General features: G+C 39.9%; 1 protein-coding gene across 4 annotated transcripts in view; it reads left to right on the top strand.

Annotated features, from left to right (window-relative positions):
• SORCS1 (sortilin related VPS10 domain containing receptor 1) overlaps positions 1-27,351 on the top strand; it is a 308,841-nt gene that overhangs the window by 174,316 nt on the left and 107,174 nt on the right. For all 4 annotated transcript variants that reach the window (XM_069796931.1, XM_069796930.1, XM_069796929.1 and 1 more), the window contains exon 4: positions 15,398-15,556. In XM_069796931.1, coding sequence (XP_069653032.1) covers positions 15,398-15,556 — 159 coding nt within the window. The remainder of the gene's footprint in view (positions 1-15,397; positions 15,557-27,351) is intronic.

Below are 27,351 nucleotides of genomic sequence, written 5' to 3'. Positions count from 1 at the left end.
GATTCTTGTTTTTCAGGTAGTTAAGTCTGAAAATACCATCTGAGTCTTTATGAAATATATGAGCGAAATGAATGAAAAAAGTTCTTCTACTAGCTGAAAAATGGCATTTATTTTTGCAGACAATTTAGTAAACTTACTGCTTTTTTACTGTATATAAGTTTTCATTTTCTTTCACATAGGTTCCCTATAATTTCAGGGAAAAAGAAAAGTCTGAAATGTGAATTACTTTTTTTCAAACTATTGATAACTATTGTGAAAAACTGTACTTTTACTTTTTGCCCCCCTTTTATCACCCCGAACATGTATCTTTGGGAACAACTGAATACTCCAAGTTCTATCTTGTTATACTTTCTTACTTTCAGAACATGAAAGCAGCAGACACTAAAAGATCTGATACTTGCCTTAGACAGGTTAATGTCACCAGCTGCAATGAAGTCAGTCCCGAGAATTTTGCCAGTTAGGGCAAAACAGATGAAGGAAAAATAGTAGTTTCTTACTAACTCTACCTGGTTCAAACAGTTACTAATCAAAGTTATTACTGGGTTCCAGCAGTTCATAAGCACTCTTCTTGCTGGAGGCACCAGCCCCCACCTGAGAACTGATGGACTGGTTTAAGTGCTTTGGATAAAATCAGCCATGTTTATTGAACAGTTTCAGCTGGTGGATTTTAGGTGAAATAAGATGAGAGCATTTGTAAGGAATGGAGGGATAAGAACCTTGTGCAGAGAGATGGAGATGAGCATGTACGGATAATAATGTCCTTGGGAGCAGCAGGGAACCTCTGCCCACAGTCTGAGGTGCATGTAGCTTTGTAATGTTCCCTCCCCCTTGTTTCTTCATTTTGGGTATGCTATGAAACACAGGCAAGAGTAAGAGCCTCTGAAATATTAAACAGCACGGTGCCACACAGGTGCCAGGGCTGGCCAGAGGCAAGTGGCATGGCTGGAAACAGTTGGCTATGAAACAAAGTGTTTAGTGAATTAACCATCTGTCCAAGCTTGGCATAACTGATATAGCAGAAACCATCAGCAGACCATCAACATTGCTATTTAAAATTGTTTACTCCGTTAATATATTTTTAAAATTAATGGCTGCAACTCATCACTGTTCCCATCTCTTCTCTCACTTTTCTGAAATATCCCTGACACAAGGAAATAGATTCCATACTGTAATGGTTGCATGTGGTAGAGGCAGGGTGAAGGCCAGGGAGAACTGAAACAGATCTTTGAGAAACCTGATCTAGTGAAAGATGTCCCTACCCATGATATGGGTATTGGACTAGATGATCTTTAAAGGTCCCTTCCCAAACCATTCTATGATTCTATGATCTCTAGTTATCATTGCATGCACTGACATAACACTGGGGGTGCAAGAGGTCTTTTTGTGCCAAAAAGCTTGAGGTGAGACCATGGTCTCGTTGCCTCTTGTGGCAGCATTAGAGTGTAATGTTCCTCCCTTCTGCCCCTCCCAATTGTTTTCATTTGTGGCAGGCTAAGAGAGAGCAGGAGATAATTTATTCTTCTTCTCTTTTAAGGGCTGAAAAATGTACAATTTCCTTACCAGTCAGCCCATTTATCCCCATTCCAGTGGCCAGCGTGGTATTACTCTTCCTCTGATTGCACCTCCTTTTCCATGCATCTTCCTTCCTACCATAATAGTTGTGTGTAGGTGAGTCTGAGTCTTTCTTGTAGTGGCATAATCATCCTTAATACAGCATTCTTTATAGAGCACGTAGAGAGCATGTATATATGTCTTGGAATAAAGACTGACTGAAGACAATGAACCACCCTAGAATGTCTCTCTCAAGAAGAAAACCTTACTATACGGGGGTATGAAAGAGATGTAACTAGGGGAAATGGAAAACTAGGCATCACATGGAAAAAGGGACATAAAAGATGCATATCATGAGAAGCTTCATTTATAATGAGCTTTATTTGCTTTGGAGTAGTCTCACTTGTAGGCTTGATAAAAGGTTCATGCAAAGATTTGAGTGTTCATGAGGCCTAATAAAAAAAAAACAGACCAGAAACTCTTGAAATGATAAATCTTTCCTGCCAGGTAAATTCCTGATTCCCTGTAGCCAGGGGTTGAAACCTATTGAGCAGCTGTCTGGCCATCAACTCATCCATCTTCGCAATGTACTAGAGATTTTTTCTGCCCCAAGCTATCCCTGTTTCTATCCCGATAGTGGGGTACACCCCACTGTCTACATGCGGTGAACATGTGTCTATAAACTTTACAACTCAGGGTGTGTCAGTCACTCATGCTGTTAGGCTGTTTTCAATGCCTTTCAGGATTAAGTTCAAAGCACTTGAAGTTCAAGTACATTTTAGGGGGATATCACAAGAAATAGGAAAGAAGATCATGTAGCTTGCAAGTTTATCACTAACTCACCCTTCAGGGAAAAATTGTTCCCTTAGTGTCCCTCTTTTCCCTGTCCCTTTTGTAGCTCTGCTTAAGTTACTATACTTTTAGGCAAAGATTCTCCTCTTGCTTTGATTAGGATTAACGACCATTAGAGCCCAATATCTGGGGCTGGAAGATGCTATTGTTTGTAATATGCTTACAGTGCAAGAGGCTGCTTTCTTTTTGTGCCATTGATTGATTAGTGGAGTTTGTCCAAGTAATTTTCCCTCTTGATATATGCACTTTCCTTCTCTACCACAAAGTTGGTGTGAAGATTAACTAATTAATCTCATGAGATTCCTTAATGAAAGGAATGCCTTACTGAGCAACAGAACAAAGTACAGGCAATATGTATGAACACATCTCATTCCAGATCTCTACAAAGCTGAGGTTTCTTTTCTTCTCTGAGCAAGTAAGACTGTAAGACTCTCTCAGCTCAGGTTTTTTTTTTCCCCTGTTCAGTACAATGCAGAACATCTGTTGCAAAAGAGCAGATGATTAATAATTGAAACTAGATTGCACTGTCCAAAATAAAGTGCCTCTAGTACTGTAGCTTTGCTGAGGTTTGTCTGTCTTTGTTTCTTCTCAAAATGTTATAATCAAATACAATCATTGTTATGAGTTAGATCTTATTCCAGAATGGAAGTTTCTACTGTGTTTTACTTAAGTCTTAAGGAACACATTTTCAAGCTGTTTTCGGTGATAAAACTTTTTATGTCAAATGTATGTAAAAGAAGATAAAGCAGTGTGTAATAATAATGAAACAGGAATAGGAAAATTTGATTCCATGTCAGGCTACTAAATTTGATCCAAACAGACTGTGAAATGAAGAGATAAGAATCTAGAAGTTGATTTGGGGTAGATCTAAAAAATGGAGAAGCTTAATCTTTTCATGTTACTTCCCCCAGAACTGATTGCTCTAGAGCTAATGTTTATGTGTGTGATTAGGAGCTGAGCCTGATGAATTCTATTTTCAGCACTGCTACAGGATCATGACAGGTGAAACTAACCTTGGTATTTTGGGCTCATACAGCACTTCTAGCTTCCAAAGCTCTTGCTAAGTTAAGATGGACCTTTAAGTTAAAAGGAATGTAAAATTGAGGTGTTCTTGTTTGTTCTAAAATTGACATTATAACCCTAGATATTTAAAATTAAGATTAACATTGAATGAAAGCTAAACAGTTTCAGACTGGATAGGCCCAAAGAGTTTGTGGAACCTCCATCCTTGAAGGTATTTAAATATTGACAGGACAAGGTCCTGAGAATCTATCTGTACCTTTGAAGATGGCTCACTATGAAGCAGGAGTCTGGAGTAAAAGACCTCCAGAGGTCTTTACCTACCTAAATTAAATAATTAAAATTATAAATCACTTTATAATTCCAGATAAAACAAAAGTAGCTCTGAAACATCCTATAGTAATCTATTAAGTTAAATTAATGAAAAGTTTTCTTTATTGTTTTTAGGATTACATTTCTATTTTTGCATAAGGATGACGCAAATAGGAGGTTGTTTCCTTTTTTAGAGTTCTCATTAAGACACTAGGCGCATTAACTCAAGTAAGGATGAAATGTAGAATCTTTATTTTCATTTAATTCTTGAGTAATGGAAATGGAAGCTGTACTTTTAAAAGCTAAGATTTAAAAAGTGATGCTAATCTTCAGGGACTTCTTTCTCCCCCATCTCATCTTTTTTCCTCCTTTAGTTAAAAGTTATTACCTCAAAGCAAAGGCATATATTTTAAGAATTCACCCTAGCTGCTGCATACTCTTGGGAAGGTGAAGGTCGATGTTTCTCTCTGTTCACAGTCCAGCCCACAAGCAGTGACTCAGCAGCACACAAAAAAAATGAAGATGTGGCAACTTCTTCACTTTTAATGGAAAAAGAAGTGGTTGAATCTTTTCAGATCTGGTCTCAGGTGAGGCACTTTGAGAATGGTGCTTCTGCCAAAGCTCAGCTACAGAGAGAAAAGGCTGTAGGTAGCAACCTGTCCACTTGATGAATGTCCCCACGCTGATGAGCTGGGAGTAATGAACCAGGCTGTGTGTGGGTGCACTGCCCTCTTTTGGATTTTGATAGAAACAGGATCAGTCCCATCCCACTTGGTGCTTCAGATGTTTTCTGAACTAAAGTTCAGAGTAAGAAGCAGTTGTTATTGTATGCTGTTCTCTCTTAGGAAAAATCTTCTCCCCCGCACCTCTGGACTTTTTTTATATCTCCATTCATATCAAGTAAGATTAGCAGAGAGGACAACTGAATCACATCTGCACAGATGTCTCAGCCTCATGTTTGCTTTTCATGAGTCTGTATCGCATTGACCAAACCCTATACCTAGGACTTTGGTGGTATGAAAATTCAGATAATGTGGAGAAACCACATTAAACTGGGATTAGTCACAGTAGAGAAAGCTGAGCAACGATAACAGCAATTGTTCGTTAATACAGTTAATACATTAATACTGATTTGGGTTTGCTATGTTCACAATAGAGAAGGTCACTAGTACTTACTCACTGGCATTCAGACAACAGCCACATATTAATGAAAATCTCTTGTTGTGTACCGTGCTTGAAAAAGAAACATTGAAATCCAGCTGACTGTTAAGATTATGATTATCACTGAATATCATAAGAGTAGTTGTAATTCTGGAAGTGTTCCTAAACACGAAAAAAGTTTTTGTTTAACTTGAATGTTTAGATATTGAGAGAATTAAAGCTTTTTCATTTATCACAAAATATTAATTATTTCAGTCAATATAGGAAGGAGGAACAGTGAGCTGCAATGACCTTTTATTCACCTGGAACATTCAGAAATATTTTTTTTAAAGCTCACAGTTATTAGTCAAAACCTTTTTACAAATTACTAAAACAAGTCCATTAAAAAACATCTGGATAGGACTCCAAATACTGTGCTCAACCAAAAATGGGCTAGAGACAAAAAGCAGAGGATTAGACAATTTATAATATAAATGTTTAAGGCCATATTTTTCTTAAATCCCATAACAGAAGGAAGACATCATGTTCAGCCAAGGTAGCCAATCAATGGTCTTACTCAGTGCATAGGGCAACAAGACTGCTCTAGTTTCTAGAAATGTAATTTTAAAGAGTGTGTTTGCTAAGACAGCTGGTGGTGTTTTCTATTTGATGCATAGAGGAATATTCTTTAAAAACAGATGAAATGTCTTTTCTTGTTTATTTGGGTTTTTTTCTGGTTAACATATGTGTGTGGTGGGGTTCAGTGGCTTTTCAATGCTCTTTGCGTAGCCACTTATTAACATATGCTGTAAAAATGAGTAAAATCTCTCATACATTTAGTATTCTAAAACCTTTAAACAGGACACTTTGTGCAGAGGAGCTACTGACATCTCATGTATTTTGTGATAACTTCCACATGTAGACGCATGCTGTTTTCTGGCTATGTGTAAAACAGAGAGGCAGACATATTCCTAAGGTAATAATTTCTTCCAAAATGTCTTCTCTTCCTTTTGAGATTGTTTTGGACTTTCACTAAATAATGGTATCCTGTATAACTGAAGAGGCAATCAGCAGGTTTTTGGAAGCGGCTGTTTATGTCCCTCTCTGAAGCTTGAATAAGGGGGAGTTATGCAGTGTTTCTTTTATTTTTGTAAGTTGTTGTTGATGCATACATTCACTTTTTCTGTATGGTAAAACAACCACTTATGATTCCCACAGATAATAAAAAAATAGAACTTTTGTTGGCTGCTTTCTTTTGCGGTCACTTTTGGCCTAAAATGAACTTCTTCACTAATACAGAACAGGTAAATGGATTCTTTTTTCCAGCTGCTAGCCAGCTTTTTATTTCAAACCACATTCATCAAGATGCCAAATGCAATTCTCAACAATTCTTCTATTAGGAACACTGTACAATCCCAGCTTTCAAAAATATTGGCAGGTGATAATTTTTCTCTCTTAAAAGATAGTCCTTTGCCATCCAGTATTCTGCTGACAAGAGACTGTCTTATAACTCAATGAGCTCTAAATCTTTCATGTGTGCAAACAAGATGAATTCACCACCTGAACCTTTCACCACATCATTTCACTTACCTTTAAACAGCCAAGACTTGAGGAAGATGGTAGTATCCAACCAGTTATGGACCTCCTGTGTGTTCTTGGGGGAAATGATGCTATAGTTTCCACTGTCCAGATCTGGATTGAGTCTGAATCTGATTCTGAATCATGATACTGTCTAGTAATCATGAGTATAGTTTTATTTGGGGGAGACTTGGAGAATGTTACCCTCCATATCAGCAAAGTGCAGACTGATTTAATGAGTTTGGGTTATACGTCTTTGTATGAAGAAGAACCTTTTTATTCTTAAGTCACTGATTTATAGTTGCAAAATAACTTGTCCACAGACTTTTTCCTTGTGTTAAAGCAGTCATTTCCACTTATTTCTGACACTATTCCAAACCAGGTCATCATTCAAAGGCAATATTTTTTTTTTTCCTTCAGCGTTGAAAGCGTAATTCTGTCACTGAAGTCTTTTCTTTCCCTACAAAATTACTGCACTTTCTGAGTTAACAAGAACTTCTGGCAATAAAATACTTCACAGTGCCTTGATTGAATTATTGGTGTATTATTTTAATGGTGTCTTAATGAAATTGCTCAGCGACTAACCTTGTCTTTTAGTTGGCGTTAGAGACAGCTTCAAAACTGTCAGCCCTAGCTCATTTTATGTTTTCATTTAGGTGCTAATACTGTTAGCCAATTTATTTAAAGCAGAGACTTGGGCCAAATTTTGGTGGCATTACTCATGAGCGCACTTCTACAGCACTTGATGTTAGCCAATGAGTAAAATCTGTTAAATTTCGCAAAGGCTTCAGTCTCCTCTTTCTCTATTAATATCCAAATAAATGCTTGAGTTATTTCTTTTTGGTAATTTTGTCCCTAATTTATTTGCTTTTGCAACCACTTACTGCTTCCAGCACCTCAGTCCTGTAAAAGGAGTTGGTCTAATTTGCTTTACAGTATTGTTCCATTTATTTCAGAATGTCATGGCCAAAGCAGTTCCTTTCTTTGTCTTGTTTCATTTAATTTCTTATTCTAGGTCTTGAAAAAGCTTAAACAATGAGCTAGTTGGATTAGTTAAAAGCAGGGCACGTTGCTTTGAGATGCATGTGTGAATTGCTGAACCTGGAGAATCAGGTTCTCTCTTTACACAATCTTTGTGCCTTGTAAATGGCAATCCAAATTTGGAAGTGATATGTAAAGTGGCAGAAATTACATTTCATTATGCTGAGACTCCATAGCACTGATGCTCTTGCAATCAGTTACCATGTAAAAAAACCAAATCCCACAACCCTCTAAAATTATGTAACTGGCATGCAGAGAAGCTGGTAAAAAATGCAACTGTTTAGAGAATTTAAGTAGGGAATGCCTACTACTTGTTAAGAGTAGGACATTTCTGTTCCTCCTTGTTCATTTCCTCTTTTTCTGTACTTTGCTTTTATGTTTTCCAGTGAGAATTGTTACGTGTTCCATGTGGGTCACCAGTGTTGGGTTTGCACATGAAGTATGTAATTGCTGAGGAAGGTGAAGGTTCTTTCAGTAGATTTCACCTGATTAGCATTTCATCCCTATTTCTGGTCAGGTGGTATGACTCAGATCTGTTGATACATCAAAAATGAATGAAAGAACATGTGAATCTATGAAACATATTTGTATTTTTTTCATACTGTTCTATTTTCACTGATACTATGCTCTTTCCAACAAAATGTTAGAGAAAAGTTGATCCAAGTGGAGATATGAGGGACTAAAATAAAAGATTGAAAGCAGTTCTGGACTTGTTTTGACTAAGCCACTGAATCTAGCATTCAGGGCAGTTGTATAAGGATCACGATTCCATCTATAGAAGCAAAATCAGAATCCTCTTGCAAAGCGTTCCTGGGTTGCTTTGTGAGGACAGCAAAAATCCACACAACTGTCAAGGGCAATCTGCCATGAGCAGAGTTAGCACCAAAAAAAGGGTAAAAAAAGTGTGGACTGTTTAAGATCTATAAATTATGTTTTGCGTTCATTTGTCACTTCTAGGAAAAGCAAATCAAGTTTCTCCCTTTTCAGGAGGTGGATGATTAATGGATGCCTTGCATTTGGTTGCAAAAGCCTGTGTTGACTTTACTGACTTTTTTTACAGAGAAAAAACCCAATCCGTCTGAAGCATCATGAAGTGCAGTGTGTGCTTGCTGTGCCTGGTGTGAGTAAGCAGATTCTGATTGTTGCTGAGCACTGATCTGAACAGAGAGCAATTAGTTTTTCTGGGAAGAAGTCAAGTCTTGGCTTATCCTCACTTTTCATTTTTGTTTAACATAAGACAACAATAAACCAAACCAGAGGCACTCTAAGGTTGGTAGCCCTTTACAATGGGCTTTTGCCTCTTTTTAGTCCTGTTAATAGCTTTATTTTGTAGTAGTGGAATCAGAGGTAGTTTAAAAACGTGTCAAGATAAAAATGATGAGCCCAATTCTTCACATAAGAAGTTGCTAGATCAACCCACCTGAGCTCATAATGTTGCTATCATTTATCATTTTCATTCACTCTCATGATGTGAGAACTACCATGTTAATCAGACTGAATCTTAACCAATCCTACTCTCTGTTGAGAGGAAAGCATCAAATCAGGGCAAGCATGTAATGATATTTTCCTACACATTTTCCCAGAATTCAGCAATCTGTGGCTCAGATACGTGAGCCAACAGTGATATTTTTGAATGATGGATTTTTTTTTTTTTTTCCTCCAGGAATGTTACCTGTTAATTTTTCCTATTCATATAAACTTTTGACATCTACAACAAACTGTGGCAAGGAGTTTCATGGTTTAACCAGGCAAAAAATCATAGAATCATAGAATGGTTTGGGTTGGAAGGGACCTTTAAAGGTCATCTAGTGCAACTGCCCCTGCAATAAGGAGGGACATCTTCAATTAGATCAGGTTGCTCAGAGCTCCATCCAACCTGACCTTGAATCTTCCCAGGGATGGGGCATCTACCACCTCTCTGGGCAACCTGTTCCAGTGTTTCACCACCCTCATTGTAAAAAATTTATTCCTTATGTCTAGTCTAAATCTACCCTCTTTTAGTTTAAAACCATTACCCCTTCTCCTATCACGACAGGCCCTGCTAAAAAGTTTGTCCCCATCTTTCTTATAAGCCCCCTTTAAGTACTGAAAGGCCGCAATAAGGTCTCCCCAGAGCCTTCTCTTCTCCAGGCTGAAGAACCCCAACTCTCTCAGCCTGTCTTCATAGGAGACATGTTTCATCCCTCTGATTATTTTTGTGGCCCTCCTCTGGACCTGTTTCAACAGGTCCATGTCTTTCCTGTGCTGCGGACTCCAGAGCTGGACACAGTACTGCAGGTGGGGTCTCACCAGAGCGGAGCAGAGGGGCAGAATCACCTCCCTCGACCTGCTGGTCACGCTTCTTTTGATGCAGCCCAGGATACAGTTGGCTTTCTGGGCTGCGAGTGCATATTGCTGGCTCATGTCCAGCTTTCCATCCACCAGTACCCCCAAGTCCTTCTTGGCAGGGCTGTTCTCAATCCCTTCATCCCCCAACCTGTATTGATAGCAGGGGTTGCCCTGACCCAGGTGCTGGACCTTGGACTTGGCCTTGTTGAACCTCATGAGTTCACATAGGCCCAATTCTCAAGCTTGTTCAGGTCCCTCTGGATGGTATCTCATCCCTCGGGCATGTCAACTGCACGTATCAGCTTGGTGTCATCTGCAGACTTGCTGAGGGTGCACTTGGTTGCGCTATGTCATTGATGAAGATATTAAACAGTACTGGTCCCAGTACAGACCCCTGAGGGACACCACTTGTCATCGATCTCCATCTGAACATTGAGCTGTTGACCACTACCCTTTGGATGTGGCCATCCAACCAATTCCTCATCCACCAAACAGTCCACCCATCAAATCTATATCTCTACAATTTAATGAGAAAGATGTTGTGGGGACTGTGTCAGAGGTCTTACAGAAGTCCAGATAGAAAACATCTGTAGCTCTTCCCTTGTCATGGCCTCACCTGTGTTTTGTATCTCACTCTTGATAATTTCATTTGATGCCCATGAGTTTTGTATTATGACAGAGTGAATAATTGTTCTCTAGACATTTCCAGTCTATTCATAGTTTTGTAGACTTTGGTCAAATTGCCTCTCATTTACCTCTTTTGGAAGTTGAATAGTTCTTTTATTTGCTGCTTATATGAAAAATGTTTCATAGTTTTCTTTGACTACCCTTACAGCTATTCTGTGTTTTCTACTATAGCCTTTTTTTTTTTTTCCTTTTGTTAAGGTGGAGGATGAGAATAGCACCCAGTGTTAAAGTTGTGGGACCACTTTACAGTGGCCTAATAGCATTATTTGTTATGCTGTTTAATCCTTTCCTAATAATTCCTACTGCTGTAATTAGAAGTTTTTTGATACGATCTGAGAACTGAGCTTCTATTTTCACAGACCTCTTCACAGAAACTCCCAGACCCCTTTCCTGAAAGGAATTACCTGCTCGGAGCCTATTGTTCTGTCTGTTATGCTCGGATTGCATAACAGGTTGCCATGGGATTGGAACAGGTTGCCCAGAGAAGTTGTGGATGCTCCCTCCCTGAAAGTGTTGTATGGGGCTTTGAGCAACCTGGTCTAGTGGAAGGTGTCCCTGCACATGCCAGGGAGTTGGAACTAGATGATCTTTAAAGTCCCTTCCAACCCAAACCATTCTATGATTCTATGATCCTATTGCTTTTCTCCATTTGTATTTTTTTTTTCATACATCATCACTGAATTTCACCTGTCATTTTACTGCTCAGGTAAGGTTAGGTACTCAGTATTGCAAAATGCTTTTACAGATCTTCATAGCTGGCTTTTGTTTTCATCATTCTGAATACCTTACTGCCATCAGCAAACTTTGTCATCTGTCTTTCCTTCCTTCTTTCCAAATCATTAATGAATAAATCGAACAGCACAAACCATTAGGGAAATTCCAGATGAACACTTCTCTCTATTGTGGAAACTGAAAGATTTTTCCTTAACGTTTGATGCTGGTCTTCTAACCATAAGTTAATCTATAGAAAGGCCTTTTATCCCATGACAATTTCAGATCTTTTGGCAAGGGAACCCCTCAAAAATCCTATTAGACTTCATCAGCTAGGTTGTCTTTCCCTACAGGCTCTAAGAACCTGGATAGATTTAAGGTGTGATTTTCATGCGCAAAAGTCATGTTGAGTGCTCAGTGATGTCCAGAATATACTTGTCCAGAAACCGGTGTTAGCTGGGAAAGCAGTAATATGTTGTATTAGGCACTGTAGAAACAGAGCAGGAAGATCGCTTCTTTAAGGAGCTTGCATTTAAGGAAATCCAGAATGCTTTCTACAGTGAAGTTAGAAATTATAAAAATAGTTTCTTTCTAGTCTCTTATCTTAGATATTTATAGATATCAAAGTTTATGACTTCTAAACTTAGATTCACTTTGTTATTGTTGCTGGTTTTATTTTCTATGCTTTTCCTGATCTACACATCTGCGTCTGCTTTTATTTTCTATATAAGCAACTGCATCAAGTCATTGGGTAACAGACTACTTCAAAGCAGAAATTGGCTTCATTTATTTCAAAGAAAAGTCTAAAATGTATTTACTCTGTATTTCATATGCTGCAACAACAAAAACATTAAAATTAATTGTACTTTCCCTCCTTTCTCATTTATGCTGCAGGCAACTTAGGCAATAAAACTAAGCTAATGTGGCTGCAACTATGTTATCATGTAGTGCAGCTCAGTGGAAGCGGGTTTGTAGAATGAAATGGTTGATGTTGAGATGACATCTATCTGCAATATGGGCATTTTGGAGACAGAGGGTCTGACTTTAGAGGAGTGCTAACCTGATACTCTGAGCTAAATATCCAGTAGTGGTTGCAGTACATTAGATGCACTCCTGAAATATATATCCTGATTTAGTTTCCTTGGAAGGGAATTAGTTTCCTGTGCCCTGGGATTATTGTGGTATGAGCCAGAACATAGTATGTAAAGACTTGCTATAGAGGCTTCCCCCCAGAATCTGGGGGATTCATTTCAGAAGCACACTTCTGATCTGATCTGAAAGGTTTATGTAGATACACACAGCATTTCCCTCTTGTTTTGACAGATTTTTCACACAGGTATCAATTTCTGCTTCTTATCCAATAAATGCTATCTTTTGGGCTTGTCACTGATTATTTACATGCAGATATGTTGTAATTAAATATACCTTTCTTAACTTGTAAGAAATGTGGTGCTCTGACTGTCACGAGAGTAGTGACTGCTTAGTCAACTCTAGCTTGTTTTGTTTTATGGCATCTGAGCAAAGTGATTGGCAATGTGGGGTACAACAGTGGAGCAGACGATGCTGTCCCAGCGCTGAAAGTTGGTCTCATAGTTAACAATCTGACTAGTGGCTAGAGAGTCATCTGTCAACTCCCTCCCATCTCCGACTCTCTGTATGCCCTTGCGTAAATCAGCAGCAGTTCTGCACAGGTCCACCACATCTAAGACACTGTTGCTATTGGCATATGTAGCAAAACTGATGTGTCCTGAAACACTTCATATGTACAGAATGGCTGGTTATCACAACGCAACAGCTAAGGTTTCTGGAGACTGTAGATACCTGAAAACACAGTAGTAATAGCCCAGGGTGATAGTTAGCAGATTAAAGCCAAAGTCAGCAGTGCTGGCAAGTCTGTTTAGGTACTTAACTTTTATTGATTGAATGAGGAATTAGGTGCTTCAGTGCCTCAACAGTTTGTCCCTCAACTCCCTTTCTAAGACATGGAGATAAGAGCACTTTTACACTTCAGAGGAGTGGCCTGACAGAAAATGTGTTAAGGCAGTGATGTGCTTGGATGTGACAGTGATGAGATCAGATGGGTTCCTTGTGCAGGTAGAAGGAAATATGTGAGACTAGATTGAATCTTGATTAACAACTTGCCTTAGAGGCACAATCCAAAGTCAATGACAAGACTGTTATTAACTTCAGGGAGCTCGGATCAAGCCCATTGATTTGTGCTTATTTCTGCTCTAGTTGCTGTAGTCCAAATTAATGCTGTGCTGTGATATTTTCAAATACCAACATAAACAAAATCCACTCAGGAAGGAAGTCATAAAAATAGGAAAATCATAATGCTTGAATCATCGTACTGAATTGATAAATGTTAACCATAGGAACATTGTCCCAGAAGTTAGTCTGGTAAGAAAAAAAAGAACCGACTGATAAACATCACAATTAATTTTTGGCATCAGAAGCTGGATAGGCTGCTTAGTGACAGTAGATGGTCTATATATTTGTGTTTTGATTATTAATGCTTTCTGTGTAGCTTTTGTCATGCAATCTTCAGTTTAGAAGTCACATCAATGATATGCTTGATGTATTTGAAAGTGTTAAATGAAAATGAGAATTTTTAAATCTAATAATGCATGTTTTCATCACAAGATTTCAAACGTAAATCAGAGATACAAAAGGAGACTGTACTTTACACTACAATGGAAACATCACCCTATTTTACGTTAGAGATACAGTGTGGTAATGTAACTGGTCTACGGTCATTCAAGATATTAAAGTTCAGAGATTTTGAAGAACCCCAGACTTCCAAGTCACAGGCCAAATTGTTATGCTACCAAGGGGTTCTCTAGAGAAAGATAAAAACCTGTGGCAGTTACCCAGTAATGAAGGACATTTCCTGTGTAGATTATGTGCGTATTTACACCTTCACATACAAACAATTCTTTAGCATCTGGTGTTTGTCAAGACTTATGGTGCCCTATAATTCATAGGTAGTGAGTTCAATTATATCTAACTCTGCCTACCTAAATGAAAGAAAGAGAAGGAAATGGAGTGTGTGATTTTTGTAGTGCCCAAACACAGGTAGGAATTTGCTTTGAGAAATGCCAAGTGTGGATCCTTTCATTTCAGGCTTGTCTAAGAACAGATCAGTGTTTGCCATTTGCAAAGCAACAGCAGCACTAGTACTTAAAAAAAAAAAAAAAAAAAAATGCTAATGATTCAAGGCTTTAATACCTTCCCAGGCAAATATTCTTCAGAACTTTTCATGTTTGTCATTCATGGTGTCTCGTTCCTATTCCTTAGGGGTATTTGTTGCTTGCTGAAATACTGGAATGATCCCTTTCTACTGCTCAAACCTATATATTCTCTCATGCAGAGACACGAGAGGAGTATCTCATTATTCTCTCTGATTCACCAGCAATGCAGACTAATTAATACCACAGTTAATGGGGAGAAGTAACTACTACTACTGCAAGCCATATATCTTCTGTCATTCCTCAAGTAACATTCTTGGACAAAGCTAGAAAGCAACGTTACTATGCAGAGATTATTTTTTATATACTACCAAATCTATAATTCACAGCACCATAGAAACTGGAGATGGAGAGAACCCAGCACGTTATCAAATGTGTTCTCCTGCCAAAGAAAGATTGCTTGTTGCAGACAGCCAGGTTATAACATTTCAGGCAATGAAACTGTCATCTTCTCTGAAAATTCTGCCAGAGTCTAACAATCCTCACCATTAGAAATCATCTGTGTGTGTCTCCTCTCTCTCTGTCTCTGTTTTTTTCTTAACACCTAACTTCTTGTCTGCCACTCCAATAGATTGTTCATGAAGACCCTAGCAGCCCACTGTGGCTGTCTGGTAACTTAGTAAGTTTGCACTCTGGCGTTACAAATTTCAGGTTTGATTTTTTGGATAATGTAAGCATAGCTTCATTTAGGTCTATTTTAACTACCAGTAAAGTAATTCTTCCTATTTGATCTTATGTTATGTGTTTATATACATAGCTGAAATATACTGTTTCCTTACTGAAAGGTTGGCTATGCTTAGTTTTGACATTACATTGAAACCTTTTGAAATAGACATATTTAATAAGGTTATCTGAAGTTCCTAGCTGCTTACTTATTTTTTCATCTGACTTCTCTTCACCACTGTATTTTCATCTTTCCTTCTGTATAGATAATGCTGCTGACTGATCCGGAAGTTGAAAGCAGCTTATTAATCAGTTCTGATGAAGGGGCCACCTATCAAAAATACCGTCTGAACTTCTACATCCACAGTCTGCTCTTCCACCCCAAGCAGGAAGATTGGATCTTAGCATACAGCCAAGATCAGAAGGTGAGAATGGTTGGCAGCATTTTGCTTTGTTTGCTTAGGAAGAACCTAGGGTTTCTCCATCTCTCTACGTAACTGCTGCAGAGCATTCAGGACAGTCTTTGGGGCGATACCAGGAAAGTCTTTGGAAATACCAAACTGGTATTTCCAAGCAAGAAACATTGAGTAAGTCTCAATGTAAAGGGCAAAGTAAAGGACATGGGCACCCACTGTGTTCTTGGGGCCTAGCCCTCTATGACTGACCTGGCAGTGTGCATTTATTCATCAGTCCTTTTGGCAATATCATGTGACGGTTAATGGGCAGAGAAGACAGCTAGGATTCTTCACGATAGGAATAAACCTCTAATGAGGCTTTCTGTCCTCTTATTTAACAATTCTTTTGCTCCAGCCTAGCACCAGCTCCAAGAACAGTATAAGACACTCCTTGTTCCTATCTGGTTGGCATATTTTCAAATAGCCTTTGATTTTCTAAGAGAAAAGTAGTGGTGAGTCAATTTCCTTTGAAGTCCAGTTCCTTCAGTACGGGTAATCCGTTGGTCAAATAAATATGCTGTGAGATTTGCCTTGATTTTTTGCTGGCCTACTTGAGATAGCAGAACGAGACTTGATTGTAAGAGGCCTCATTGTTAGAACTTTTTGAAAATCAGGCACATCAATACTCACAAGTCAGTTGTCTTCCAGTGAAGGACTTCACAGCGCTCAATCTGTTTAGTTTACCAAAAAGCAGATTGAAGGGAAACTATATTGTTGTCCATAAATACCTCCATGGGTGAAGACAAAACATGTGAGTAAGCATTTTGATCTAGCAAAAAAAAACCTCTAACAAGAATTGATGGCTAGGAGTGAATGGCAGATAAACTCAACTGTGAAGTAACTAGCCATTGGAGCAAACTGCTCTGAGAAATAGCGGATTTCACATCCTGACATTTTGATGTTTTTGAATAAAACTGGAAAAATACCAAAACACAATTTGCTGAGCTCCCAACAGAGGTAAAAGGGTGAAATATCTTGGCATCTAGTATATAAGCCTTTATACAAAGTAATTTACTGGTCTCTTTTTGTTTTACATATGATGAATCTATGAGAATCTGAATCTAATCAATAATCAAAGTATTGGCTGAATTGTTCAGGTTATACATTAACGTAAATATCAACTTAAAAGTTTGAATTCTATGATGTTTTCTATTTGTGTACTTGAATTCATTTTACAAACATTAACTAATTTTCCTTTAGCCTAAATTAGGCTTGTTGTTACTTTTACTGTAAGCCTAAGAAAATAAAGGTATAAGGAAGCTAAATAAGTAGGTAAGGTCAAAAAATAATCTTATGGGAATTTTTGGAATAGAAGTTCAGTCCTGTGCTTTAAACTCAAAACCGGTATCCTTCCAGGGCTGTAGCTTAATATCCTTTCCAACTATGAGAAATGCATCTTGCCTGCCTAATTCTTCCTGTAGAGTCAATTGCATGCAATATTTTTCACTCACCTGTCTGACAGCGTTTTGTAGAGTGTACTGTGGTTATAATCTGTTCAGAGGAAGGTGCAGATTAAATTATTTCTGGGTGTTCAGTATGTAATTAGACAAGGTCAAAATGTTTCCTTTCCCTTGTGGCTGTTGAATTCTCTGGACTGAGATGAAACTGAACAGATTCTGGTCTCTGCCCTCTTTTAGGACCCATTGGAATGAAAGTTACTGTGTGTTAGTAACAGGAAATTTATTACATGAGGATCAATGAAACTTTCAGTGGTAAATTTGTCAAATAAAAGTAGGAAATAGTAGAAAATGAATTTCAGCTTTTGTGGTATTCAGCCTGCTCAGGAAATAATTGTGAATTAGAGTCCATACAGCTAATGCTCATCTAATTTATGGTAGAACGCTACCAGCAAGTATATTGTCTCTATTCCATAGGAAACTCCCACTCTTATTCTACAGAATCCTAAACAACAATCCGGATATCAGAACAAAGGGCCCTTTTGTGCCTTAACCTGAATTTATGGGGTTGGTGTCGGAGTTGTGTGTATGGGGTGTTTTGGGTGAGAGGCTGCAGGCTGTATGGTAAAATTTCTTTGTGTTATGACATTGATTAGCAAATTGGATAACTGTTGATAATTCAATACAGTAGTTGCAAGAGAAAAATCATGTAGCACAAGGTCTGTAGATCCGTACCAATTAACTCTAAAATAGAATTTTAAAGTACTCTGTATGGGCATGAGTTGCAGGCCTGGTTTCTACTTTAAAGTCTAATGGATACATTTTCTGACTTCAGCAAGCCTTGGCCAAGAACTGTAGAGGGTAACCAACAGGCAAAGAGTATTAACCAGCTTGGACTAAATTAAACGTAACTCTAAGGGTCGAGGTCAGCCTGTGGCTAAGTGTAAATGACTCCCATTGGTTTCGTGCTTGTATATCCAAAGGCAGAATTTTCTCAGAGTAATTAAGAGGCCCTGCAGGCATTTAGATAATTGCAATGGGAACTGTGGGTAGTTTGAAATAAACGACACTGCTGTTTGCTATTTCGCGATCTCGTGCTAAGGCTGTATTTAAGGAAAGAGAACCCATTACTCCTTGGATACCAGGCACTGTGTACACACTAAGAGTAACCTGAGGAAGTAAGGGAAATGTATCTGCATGGTAAGAAATTTACATTTTGATATCACTGATGCCACTGACTGAAGAGGCTGTGAAGGTTTTGTTGATGGGGGTTGTAAGGAGTTAGTTGGATTTTGACCAGTTAGGATTGTCACAGTCATTTAATTTTGCAGTTGATGTTCAGGATGGAGGTGAGAATCAACTAGAAAACACATTTACATCCTTCTAGCAAGCAACGTCATTGTTGCCATCCATTTGCATCTTGTTGTTGCAGCAGGTGGGACCAGGAGAATCAGGTGGTAAATAGAGCAAGAACTGGAGAGACAGGAATCACATTGGGTCTGGACTGGTTTGATTTTAGGAAGTTGTCCATCCAATTCAGGACTGATGAGGGCAAAGCCAATAGTGCATGCCTCTTGTTGCTCAACTGTAATGAACAGGAAATGGGTCACATAGCATCATCCCTCAATCTCTTCACAGCCCACTGAGTGTATCACTGTGATAAGTACTACAGATCTTTTTTTGTTTGGTTGAATAGTGATTTACTCAATGGTAGGGAAATCTGTGTTAACTGAAGTCATTTTATGTCCCAGTTTCTTGGGTGTTGTGTGTGGGTGAATGTGGTTAATTACTGGGGTTCAGCTGATGAGCAATAACTCATTAAGCTTCAGTGACTCGGTTGCTTTCGTTCACATATCTCTCCCCTGTGTCTCTGCCTTGGGCAGCAGACTTAAATTACCACTGCTGACAGACAAGTCCCTTATTCAGTCATGACTTTTTCCTGCCAGTCTTGAGAAAAAAGGAGCAGCAAACCATCTGCCACCTGCACTAATTGCTTCATGATTGCATTCATTGTTCTGGCTGAGAGTACAGTTGTTACATGGCTGATTCTTACCACGTAATTGTGGAACTACTGCATGCTTCTCCATTTTCTGTGTAAGAGGAGTTACAATTCAGGAGGAAACTTCAGACACAGTAAAGCATGGCTTATGAGGCAAAAGCTTGTCGGAGGTCTTGTATGTGTGAGCTTTTGTGGGTTAATCAGCTTGCTTGTGGGATGAGAGGCTGTATTTTATGGCAGTATTGCTTATGTATTACTATGTAATCTTCAAAAGTGGTTTGCTGTGTAATCAGAGGGGGCGATGTAAGAGCCTCTGCTTCATGTGGAGACATCTTCTGCTATTCAGATGGATCAGACACAGAGGAATGGTTAGTAATCAGCCATGAATAACAGAGATATTTGGAGACATGAAATACAGGTGATATTGGGAAACACAAGTCAGACAGGCGAAATGCAGGGTCGTAATTGCCCAGGTCAGGAATAAATGCGCAAAGGCACTCAAGCACTGGAAGGCAGCAACAGAGACTGAAAAAGCAGGTTTAAAATGGAGTTATTGTTGTTGCTTCTCCTCTTTCATTTTAAATGAACTCTTGAAAAGCAAGGCACCCCAGACTAAAGGAGCTCTGTCAACATAGCACTAGTAAATGAAGAGGTTTACATTTCCTTTTTTTTTCTTACTGTTTTCATTTTGGCCTTTCCCAAATATCTGATTCCATCTATCTACCTTTATTTACTCTGAGTGTGATGCTGGAGATCAGTGAGTTAGGGACATTTACATACTTGGCTGAATAGCTACAGTGCTGAAGTTTAACAAATCAATATTCTGTTGCTTGTGGGACAGCATCTGGCATCAAACCATGTCATCTTCTTCAGTTTCCTACAGTAAAGGAGGTCCACTCCTCATGCGTTCAAGTGGAAGAGAAAACAGAGGAACCACTTAGAGATAAGGATGCATATGGTCACAGGATGTCTGTGTGAGAGAACAGGCCAACTCTTAAAAGTACCGTCAGCCCTATCTATCCATGTGTTTGGTCTAATGCCTGTGTCTGACAGTAGAGTATCTGCCATAGATGTAGCCAGTATTTGGCCTTGAAGATGCCATGTACTATTTTGGATGCATTTCCTAATTCTAAAGCCTTTCATTTCCCTGCATTAGGATCTAACTTTGAGGGTGACCCTGCTTGGAAAAGGGTCAGACTAGGGACCTCCAGAGGTTCATTTCAACCAAAATTATTCTGTTTTTATTTACAGCCTCTTAATTTCAGTAGTAACAGTCACTGCCTACATAAACCAGATTTATTTTATCAGAAATTGCGTCATAGGTTTTTTTTAAAAATTTCCATTAACATCAGGCGACATCATTTTGGAGTGTTTTTTCTTCCACATTGCTGACAACATTTAGAGGGCTATTCACTTGGACTAGTGTTAGCTGAGGGAGGCTAATCCCATCTAAAATTAATGGAGAGGTAGAAAGCTTCACTAGAGTGGTGAGCATTAGCCACTTTGAATCATCCTCTGGAAAAGCCTATCTCTTTTGACAGACTACAGACACAACCAGGGAGCTAGTTTGCATAAAGCTAACATTAGCCTATGTGAATAACCCACTTTCCCTGCGGCATTACTCCTGCAACAGTCTACTCTACGTGTGTTAATATTTGGGGCACTGCTAATCAACCAAGCCAGCTTTCCAGCAGACTTGATTTTCTTTGACGCAGATTGTTGAAGATGAAAAGTAATAAGGAATTTGCACATTAAAAGTTGTTTGTCCCAGCCTTTGCAACGTTGCACTTTCTGCATGATCACAGATGTCCTTTCTGGGTTACCAACACTTGTGCCAGGGATGGAAAGGGCCTTCCACACAAAGGCCTTGTGAATACTAGTCCCTATTTTTAAGACTTTCCATGTGGTTATGTTTCTAAGCAAGTGATCAGTCACGCACAGAAACAGCCACGTTTGTAGCTAGGGCTGTGCATGCCATTTGTGTGAGGAGCTTAAGCACAGACACCTGTCAGGCATGCTGATAACACATCTTGCACACAACTCTTTGCAAATGTGCCTTTTTTTTCTAGGCAAACTGATAAGCATTTGGTGGTAACTAGCATACTGAAAATGAACAAGGAAGGGACATCAAAACTATTAATCTGGCTGTTACTTTATTAGGAGTTTTCCTCCTTTCTTCTCATACAGTCAGTTCCTCAGCATTGTCTCAGTCAGAAGAATAATGGTGTCAGATTGTATCTTTTTTTTTTTAATTGGCCATAAGCCAGTGTACAAACTATGTCATAAAATATACTTTCCTAGAGTACGCATCAGTCTTTTACAGACCTCACTAAGCATAGTGTGCTGTGGTAACAATTTAAAATAAAGAATGGAATTAAAAGTATGAGGAATCTCTAACATTCTGTCCTCCTCTAATAAATAATAAAAAAGAAAAATAAAAAATCAACTGGCAGAGCCCAGTGGCAGCCTGGCAGTCCAGAGAGGAAGATACATTTCTGGGCCAGGAGTGTGATCAGTGAAACAGAAGAAAAGACTCTTGAGCAGTAATCACTGTGCTCTTTACTACTGACTCACTCATCTTTAGGCAAATCAGTATGTCCTTGCTTATCCATCTGTGTAAACATCAGCCCTCTGTACCCCTAGAGAACTTGTTCTTTTGCTGCTTTGGGATCGTTGGATGCATACTTATAGCTGTGGGTAGATCTGTTGTTTCTCTGCAAGGTTTTCTGTGCTCTACATAACTCCAATTTTCCTACTTCCATGAAAAAATTGCTTTTTTCCTTTCCATGAGAGTTGGACAGTTCACTGGATTAGGAATAAAGAAATGTAATCCATATCACCAGGTCTGCCACCGATCTCTGTGGTGTTGAGCAACTCCCTTCCTTTTTCTGTAGATGACTCACCTCTCCCTTCTCTACCTCTTGTCATTTGTTTTGACTGTACTCTCCAACATGTCTCCCGTTTCTTATTATACAAAGTGCCTGTCAACAATAAATTCACTTGGAGCCATAGGTTTTAATACAATGCAAATGATAAACAATAATTTATTTTTTAATTTAAAGCTAAGCATGTGTGCATGAAAATTCTGACACTTTGCCCTAAGTTCTGCTGTAATAAGCCTTTTCTGTTCTGTTCTTATTCTAATACAACACACTTTTTAAACAAAAATGCGTTTATGTAATGCAGTTATTTAAACAGTTATGAACCTACCTAGTAAATTTACAACACAACACAAAGCAAGTGCACGATATCCTGTTACCTGTTTCAGAGACAGTATTTTTTAACAAAGAAGGGAATTAACCTTGAGGACAACATACTAAGTGGAGTGGTAAATTCATCATCCCTTAGACTTGAGATTGGTTGTCTTTCCAAATGATACAATCTAGTTCAGCCATCAGTTGTTGGCCTGAATAATTCTCTCTGCTGCTTGAGATAGTGGTAAAGATTCTGCAGCATCTGTTAGGAGGATAACAGACTGATGACATTAGTGGTTCCTTCTGGCTTTAAAATATATATGCCAGGCAGATTCCTTTAAATATCTGCTGGTAAAGATGTGTTTCCTGACACTTTTTTAGCATATGAATTGAATGCACTGGAGACATCATGCTAATACAGTTGCTTGTAAACTGCCACAAAACCAGAACAACAGCTGATGTCGTTCATATCTGAGAATGTGTGAGGAGTTATTGAGGAATAGGTACAAAGAAAGCTGAGGGTCATCTGCAGGATGCTTTGGTCTGATGAACACGCACAAAAGAAATTGCTTTGTTGTGATCATAATGAACAAGTCTACATGACAGTAGTGTGCGGTTCACCAGCAAAAGCAGCCGCAGAGCTGCAGATCTCACTGGTGTTTGAATGGGCTCTGAAGCAGGTATCTGAAAGCTTTATCACTCTGATGTGTTTCCATCAGAATTCAATAAACACCAATTATTGGGTAACCTTATTGATGGCTTCTGCGTGGCATGATTAATGCATTGCTGCAACTTAAAATGTTCAAAGTCTATGCAATGTCCTATGAACTTCATTGCTTCAAGGATATCCAAGCAGCTTAACACCATAATTTGCAATTAGATCAGAGATCAGGGAAGTAAACGAGTATCAGCCCTGTAGCCCATTTTTGTATCCTGGATCATGAGTCTTATGCTCCACTCCAGGAAGGAAGTACCATGCACAATTTCAGATTCTTTGTTTATACAAAACATACTGTTCTATTACATTCAGTGTTGGAAGAGAATAGCCTGGTCCATGGCTCTTCTAAACGAAGAATAGTGTTATTCATGGAATAACAGCATACCTCCCAGCCTTTGACTGCTCTGAAGAAGAAATGCCCTGTGCAGTAATTTGTTTAAACTTAATGTACTTTGATACCCAAATAAGCTGCACTGGATGCATGTTGGGAATATGTGTGCATTCAAGTCCCTGCTCATTCTTTTTCACTGTTTGAGATGTCTGTAGCACCACCGTGGAAACTTCTTTCCCACTGTGATAACTTTTCATCCAGGTAGCATCTAGCAGGTAGATCCAAGGGCATAAGGGCCTGAAAGATCATAAAGGACTACTCTGTATACCTATATAAACATGTTCAATCTTAAGTCCTTACCTGATGCACTAACCCCATCCTTTTCTGCAGACTGCATAGAAAGCAAAAAAAATGCAAGAGAGACTTAAACTGAAGTAGTACATCACTGAATTGAAGCAATCCATGTGATGTCTATCCTATTGCTCTTTGCTTTCCTGAAGGTTTTAGATTAGTTCTAAATATGGTCTTTCACAGTTGAATAACATTTGAATAATGCCCCTATGAACAATGAGAATAATGACTGAAACTTTGTAGAAGACTAGAATTTCTTCAAATACACCTGCGGTGGTAGTAAAGTACAATTTATCAGCAATAAAATTATTCAGTATAAATGAATGGGAATAAGGAGAAGGACTTGCCTGCATTTATTTCAAATTACACTGTTGCATCTTCATAAAGAGTTGTCTTTATACAGTATGACTCTGTTATGTTTGTAGTTGAAGTTAAACTGTGCTTTTGGAATGTTGTATTTTTTGGTGAAATTGAGATAAATTTAAAAAAAATATTCTAAAGGTGAGGAAAATGTGATCTCTCAAATCTTTATATGGTTCATCAGTAGAAAATCTGTGGTTTAGGTGCACTGGTGGTTTTGGGGTTTGTGTGGTGGGGTTTTGATAGCAGGGGAGGTGCTGCAGAGGTGGCTCCTGTGAGAAGCTGCTAGAAGCTTCCTCGGCTCCAAGTCAGACCCACATCTGGCCAAGGCCAAGCTCATCAGCGACGGTGGTAGTGCCTCTGGGATGATGTATTTAAGACGGGGAACCTGCAGTGGTGGGGGGAGATTGGAGTGTCAGAGAAACCCCTGTGCAGACGCCAAGGTCAGCAAAGAAGGTGGGGGAGGAGGTGTGCCGGAGGAGGGGCTGCCCCCGCAGCCCATGGTGAGATGGCAGGCTGTCCCCCCGCAGCCCAGATGCCCACCTGCAGCCCGGGGAGGAGCCCACGCTGGAGCAGGAGGATGCCCCCCAAGATGGCCATGACTCTGTAGGAAAGCCTGTGCTGGCGCAGTCTGTGATTGAAGATTGGTCCGTGGAAGGGACCCGTGCTGGAGAAGTTTGTGCAGGACTGTCTCCTGTGCGAAGGACCCCACGGTGGAGCAGGGGAAGAGTGAGGAGTCGCCCCCCTGAGGTGGAAGGAGCAGCAGAGACAACAGGTGATGAACTGACCCCAACCCCCATTCCCTGTCCCCCTACGCTCCTTTTACACCACAACATGGTGTTTTGGGGATTTTTGTGTGTGAATAGATTAAATTTGAAGGGGTGAGGGTGAAACAACACGAACAGGGTTAGTTGTAATCATCTTATAGAAACACCAGGAAGTGTAAGAGGCAAGAAATCAGCATATGTGAAGAAACTGTCAGGGGGATCGACTCTGGAACCTTCTCGGGGAATTAGTGGTGAATTTGAATCAAACCCAGTGTTTTCGAAGATGATCTGAGCTAGTTTTCCAGTTGTGTATGTTTTTTTAGGTCAATACTGTAGTGTAGGTTGAATTGCTTTGGTCTGATCTGTGTCCAGGAAGAATGAGTGGAGCTTTCATGGAAACTAGAGGTGAGAGAAAGAGAGCTTTTTCTTTTGTGAATATAAGAATACCAAAGTTGGTAAATCCAATCAACAAATAAACTTAGACTGCTGTATTCCACTATAACTTGTTTAGGGGAAATTTCTTAAGTGAAAGAAAAATAATGGGACCTACTAACTTGCTCAAAGTATTTCCCTCATGTCACTTCCAGCATGCAATTTAAATCACCTTTCCTTTAGCCAGATTCTGGATTTCCACGTGCATAAAGTTTTTTGCATGAGATTAAACCAGTGCATAAAATTGAATATCCTCATCAGCATAGGAAGCACGTGGAACTACCACATGATTCAAGATCAGTGTGTGAGGAAGCATCAGAACCAAATATTTAATCAGAATACGCAATTAGTTTAAACACTGAATGATGAAACATCATGGGCACTCTGAGTCAGTCATATCTGCAGCAATTTGTTCAGGCATTAAAATGAAACTGAAGCTATGAGGGACTCCACGTGTGACAGAAAGCTTTGGCTGGGAAAATGAAACTCTTGAGAACAGAAGGGGTGATGGTAGGTCTTGAATAGCATAATGACCCTTCAAATGGCATTGTATCAGAATTGGTGGGTCATTCAGATTCTTGGTAGTTCATATGTGTAACTATATTGGGTTTGTGTGGCAAGGTTTTGGTAGTGGGCGAGGTTCAGGGGTGGCTTCTGTGAGAAGTGGCTGGAAGCTTCCCCTGTGTCCGACAGAGCCAATGTCAGCCAGCTCCAAGATGGACCCACTGCTGGCCAAGGCCGAGCCCATCAGGGATGGTGCTAGCACCTCTGTAATAACATTTTTAAGAAGGGGGGGAAAACCTGGGCAACTGCAACTGCATCTGGAGAGAGGAGTGAGAATATGTGAGAGAAACAGCCCTGCAGATCCCCAGGTCAGTGCAGAAGGAGGGGAGGAGATGCTCCAGGCACTGGAGCAGAGATTCCCCTGCAGCCCATGGGGAAGACCATGGTGAGGCAGGCTGTCCCCCTGCAGTACATGGAGGTCCACGGTGGAGCAGATCTCCACCTGCAGCCTGGGGAGGACCCCATGCTGGAGCAGGGGGATGCCCAAAGGAGGCTGTGACCCTGTGGGAAGCCCACACTGGAGCAGGCTCCTGGCAGGACCTGTGGATCCATAGAGAGAGGACCCCACGCTGGAGCAGGTTTTCTGGCAGGACTTGTGACCCTGTGGGGGACCCACGCTGGAGCAGTCTGTGCCTGAAGGGCAGCACACCGTGGAAGGGACGCATGCTGGAGCAGTTTGTGAAGAACTGCAGCCTGTAGGAAGGACTCACGTTGGAGAAGTTCGTGGAGGACTGTCTCCTGTGGGAGGGACCCCACGCTGGAGCAGGGGATGAGTGAGGAGTCCTCTCCCTGAGGAGGAAGGAGCGGCAGAGACAACGTGTGATGAACTGACCCCAACCCCTATTCCCCGTCCCCATGTACCGCTGGGGGGGAAGGAGGTAGAGAAAATCAGGCGTGGAGTTGAGCCCGGGAAGAAGGGAGGTGTGGGGGCAAGGTGTTTTGAGATTTAGTTTTATTTCTCATTTACCCTATTCTAATTTGATTGGTAATTAATTAAATTAATTCCCCCAAGTCAAATCTGTTTTGCCTGTGATGGGAATTGCTGAATGATCTCTCTGTCCTTAACTCAACCCACGAGACTTTCCTTGTATTTTCTCTCCCCTGTCCAGCTGAGGAGGGGAGTGATAGAGCGGCTTTGGTGGGCACCTGGTGTCCAGCCAGGGTCAACCCACCACAGTAACTTTGCTTTCAAAGTCAGATGTTAAATGAGGAAATGTTTGTCTTTCTTCTTGGATGATATATAGATTACTGCAAGTGTAAGTTTTTGTTATGGTGAGTTTGATGCGTATGCAGGTAGCAGAGTTACCCACTGGCTCTGGGGAGTACAGAGCTTGTTGGAACTGGGGAGGTATGAGGGTTGCTCTCTTTAAGACAAGTTTGTGTTTACTAGCAACATCTGGTTGACACCATGCTTTCTTACCCGTCAGGTTCAACAACCAAATAAACAATTCAACCGCCTCATAAGAGCCAGATTTTTGGTTAGGAAAATCTCAGGGAAAATCCAGTGTTTGTAAGGGAAACAAGTGGTGCACAGTACAATTTTATTAAAGTGAGTGTCCAGGTACAATACTTTATGAAACTGTTAACAGCTCTTTTTTTTGTGCTAAAGATGTGAGTTTATGTCAGAAGATCTCAACTTCATAACTCAGTCA

Source organism: Haliaeetus albicilla, chromosome 11 (genome assembly GCF_947461875.1).
Source record: "Haliaeetus albicilla chromosome 11, bHalAlb1.1, whole genome shotgun sequence".
NCBI classification, from domain to species: domain Eukaryota; kingdom Metazoa; phylum Chordata; class Aves; order Accipitriformes; family Accipitridae; genus Haliaeetus; species Haliaeetus albicilla.
The sequence above is the reverse complement of the archived record's forward strand: the minus strand, read 5'-3'. Positions and strand labels throughout refer to the sequence as shown.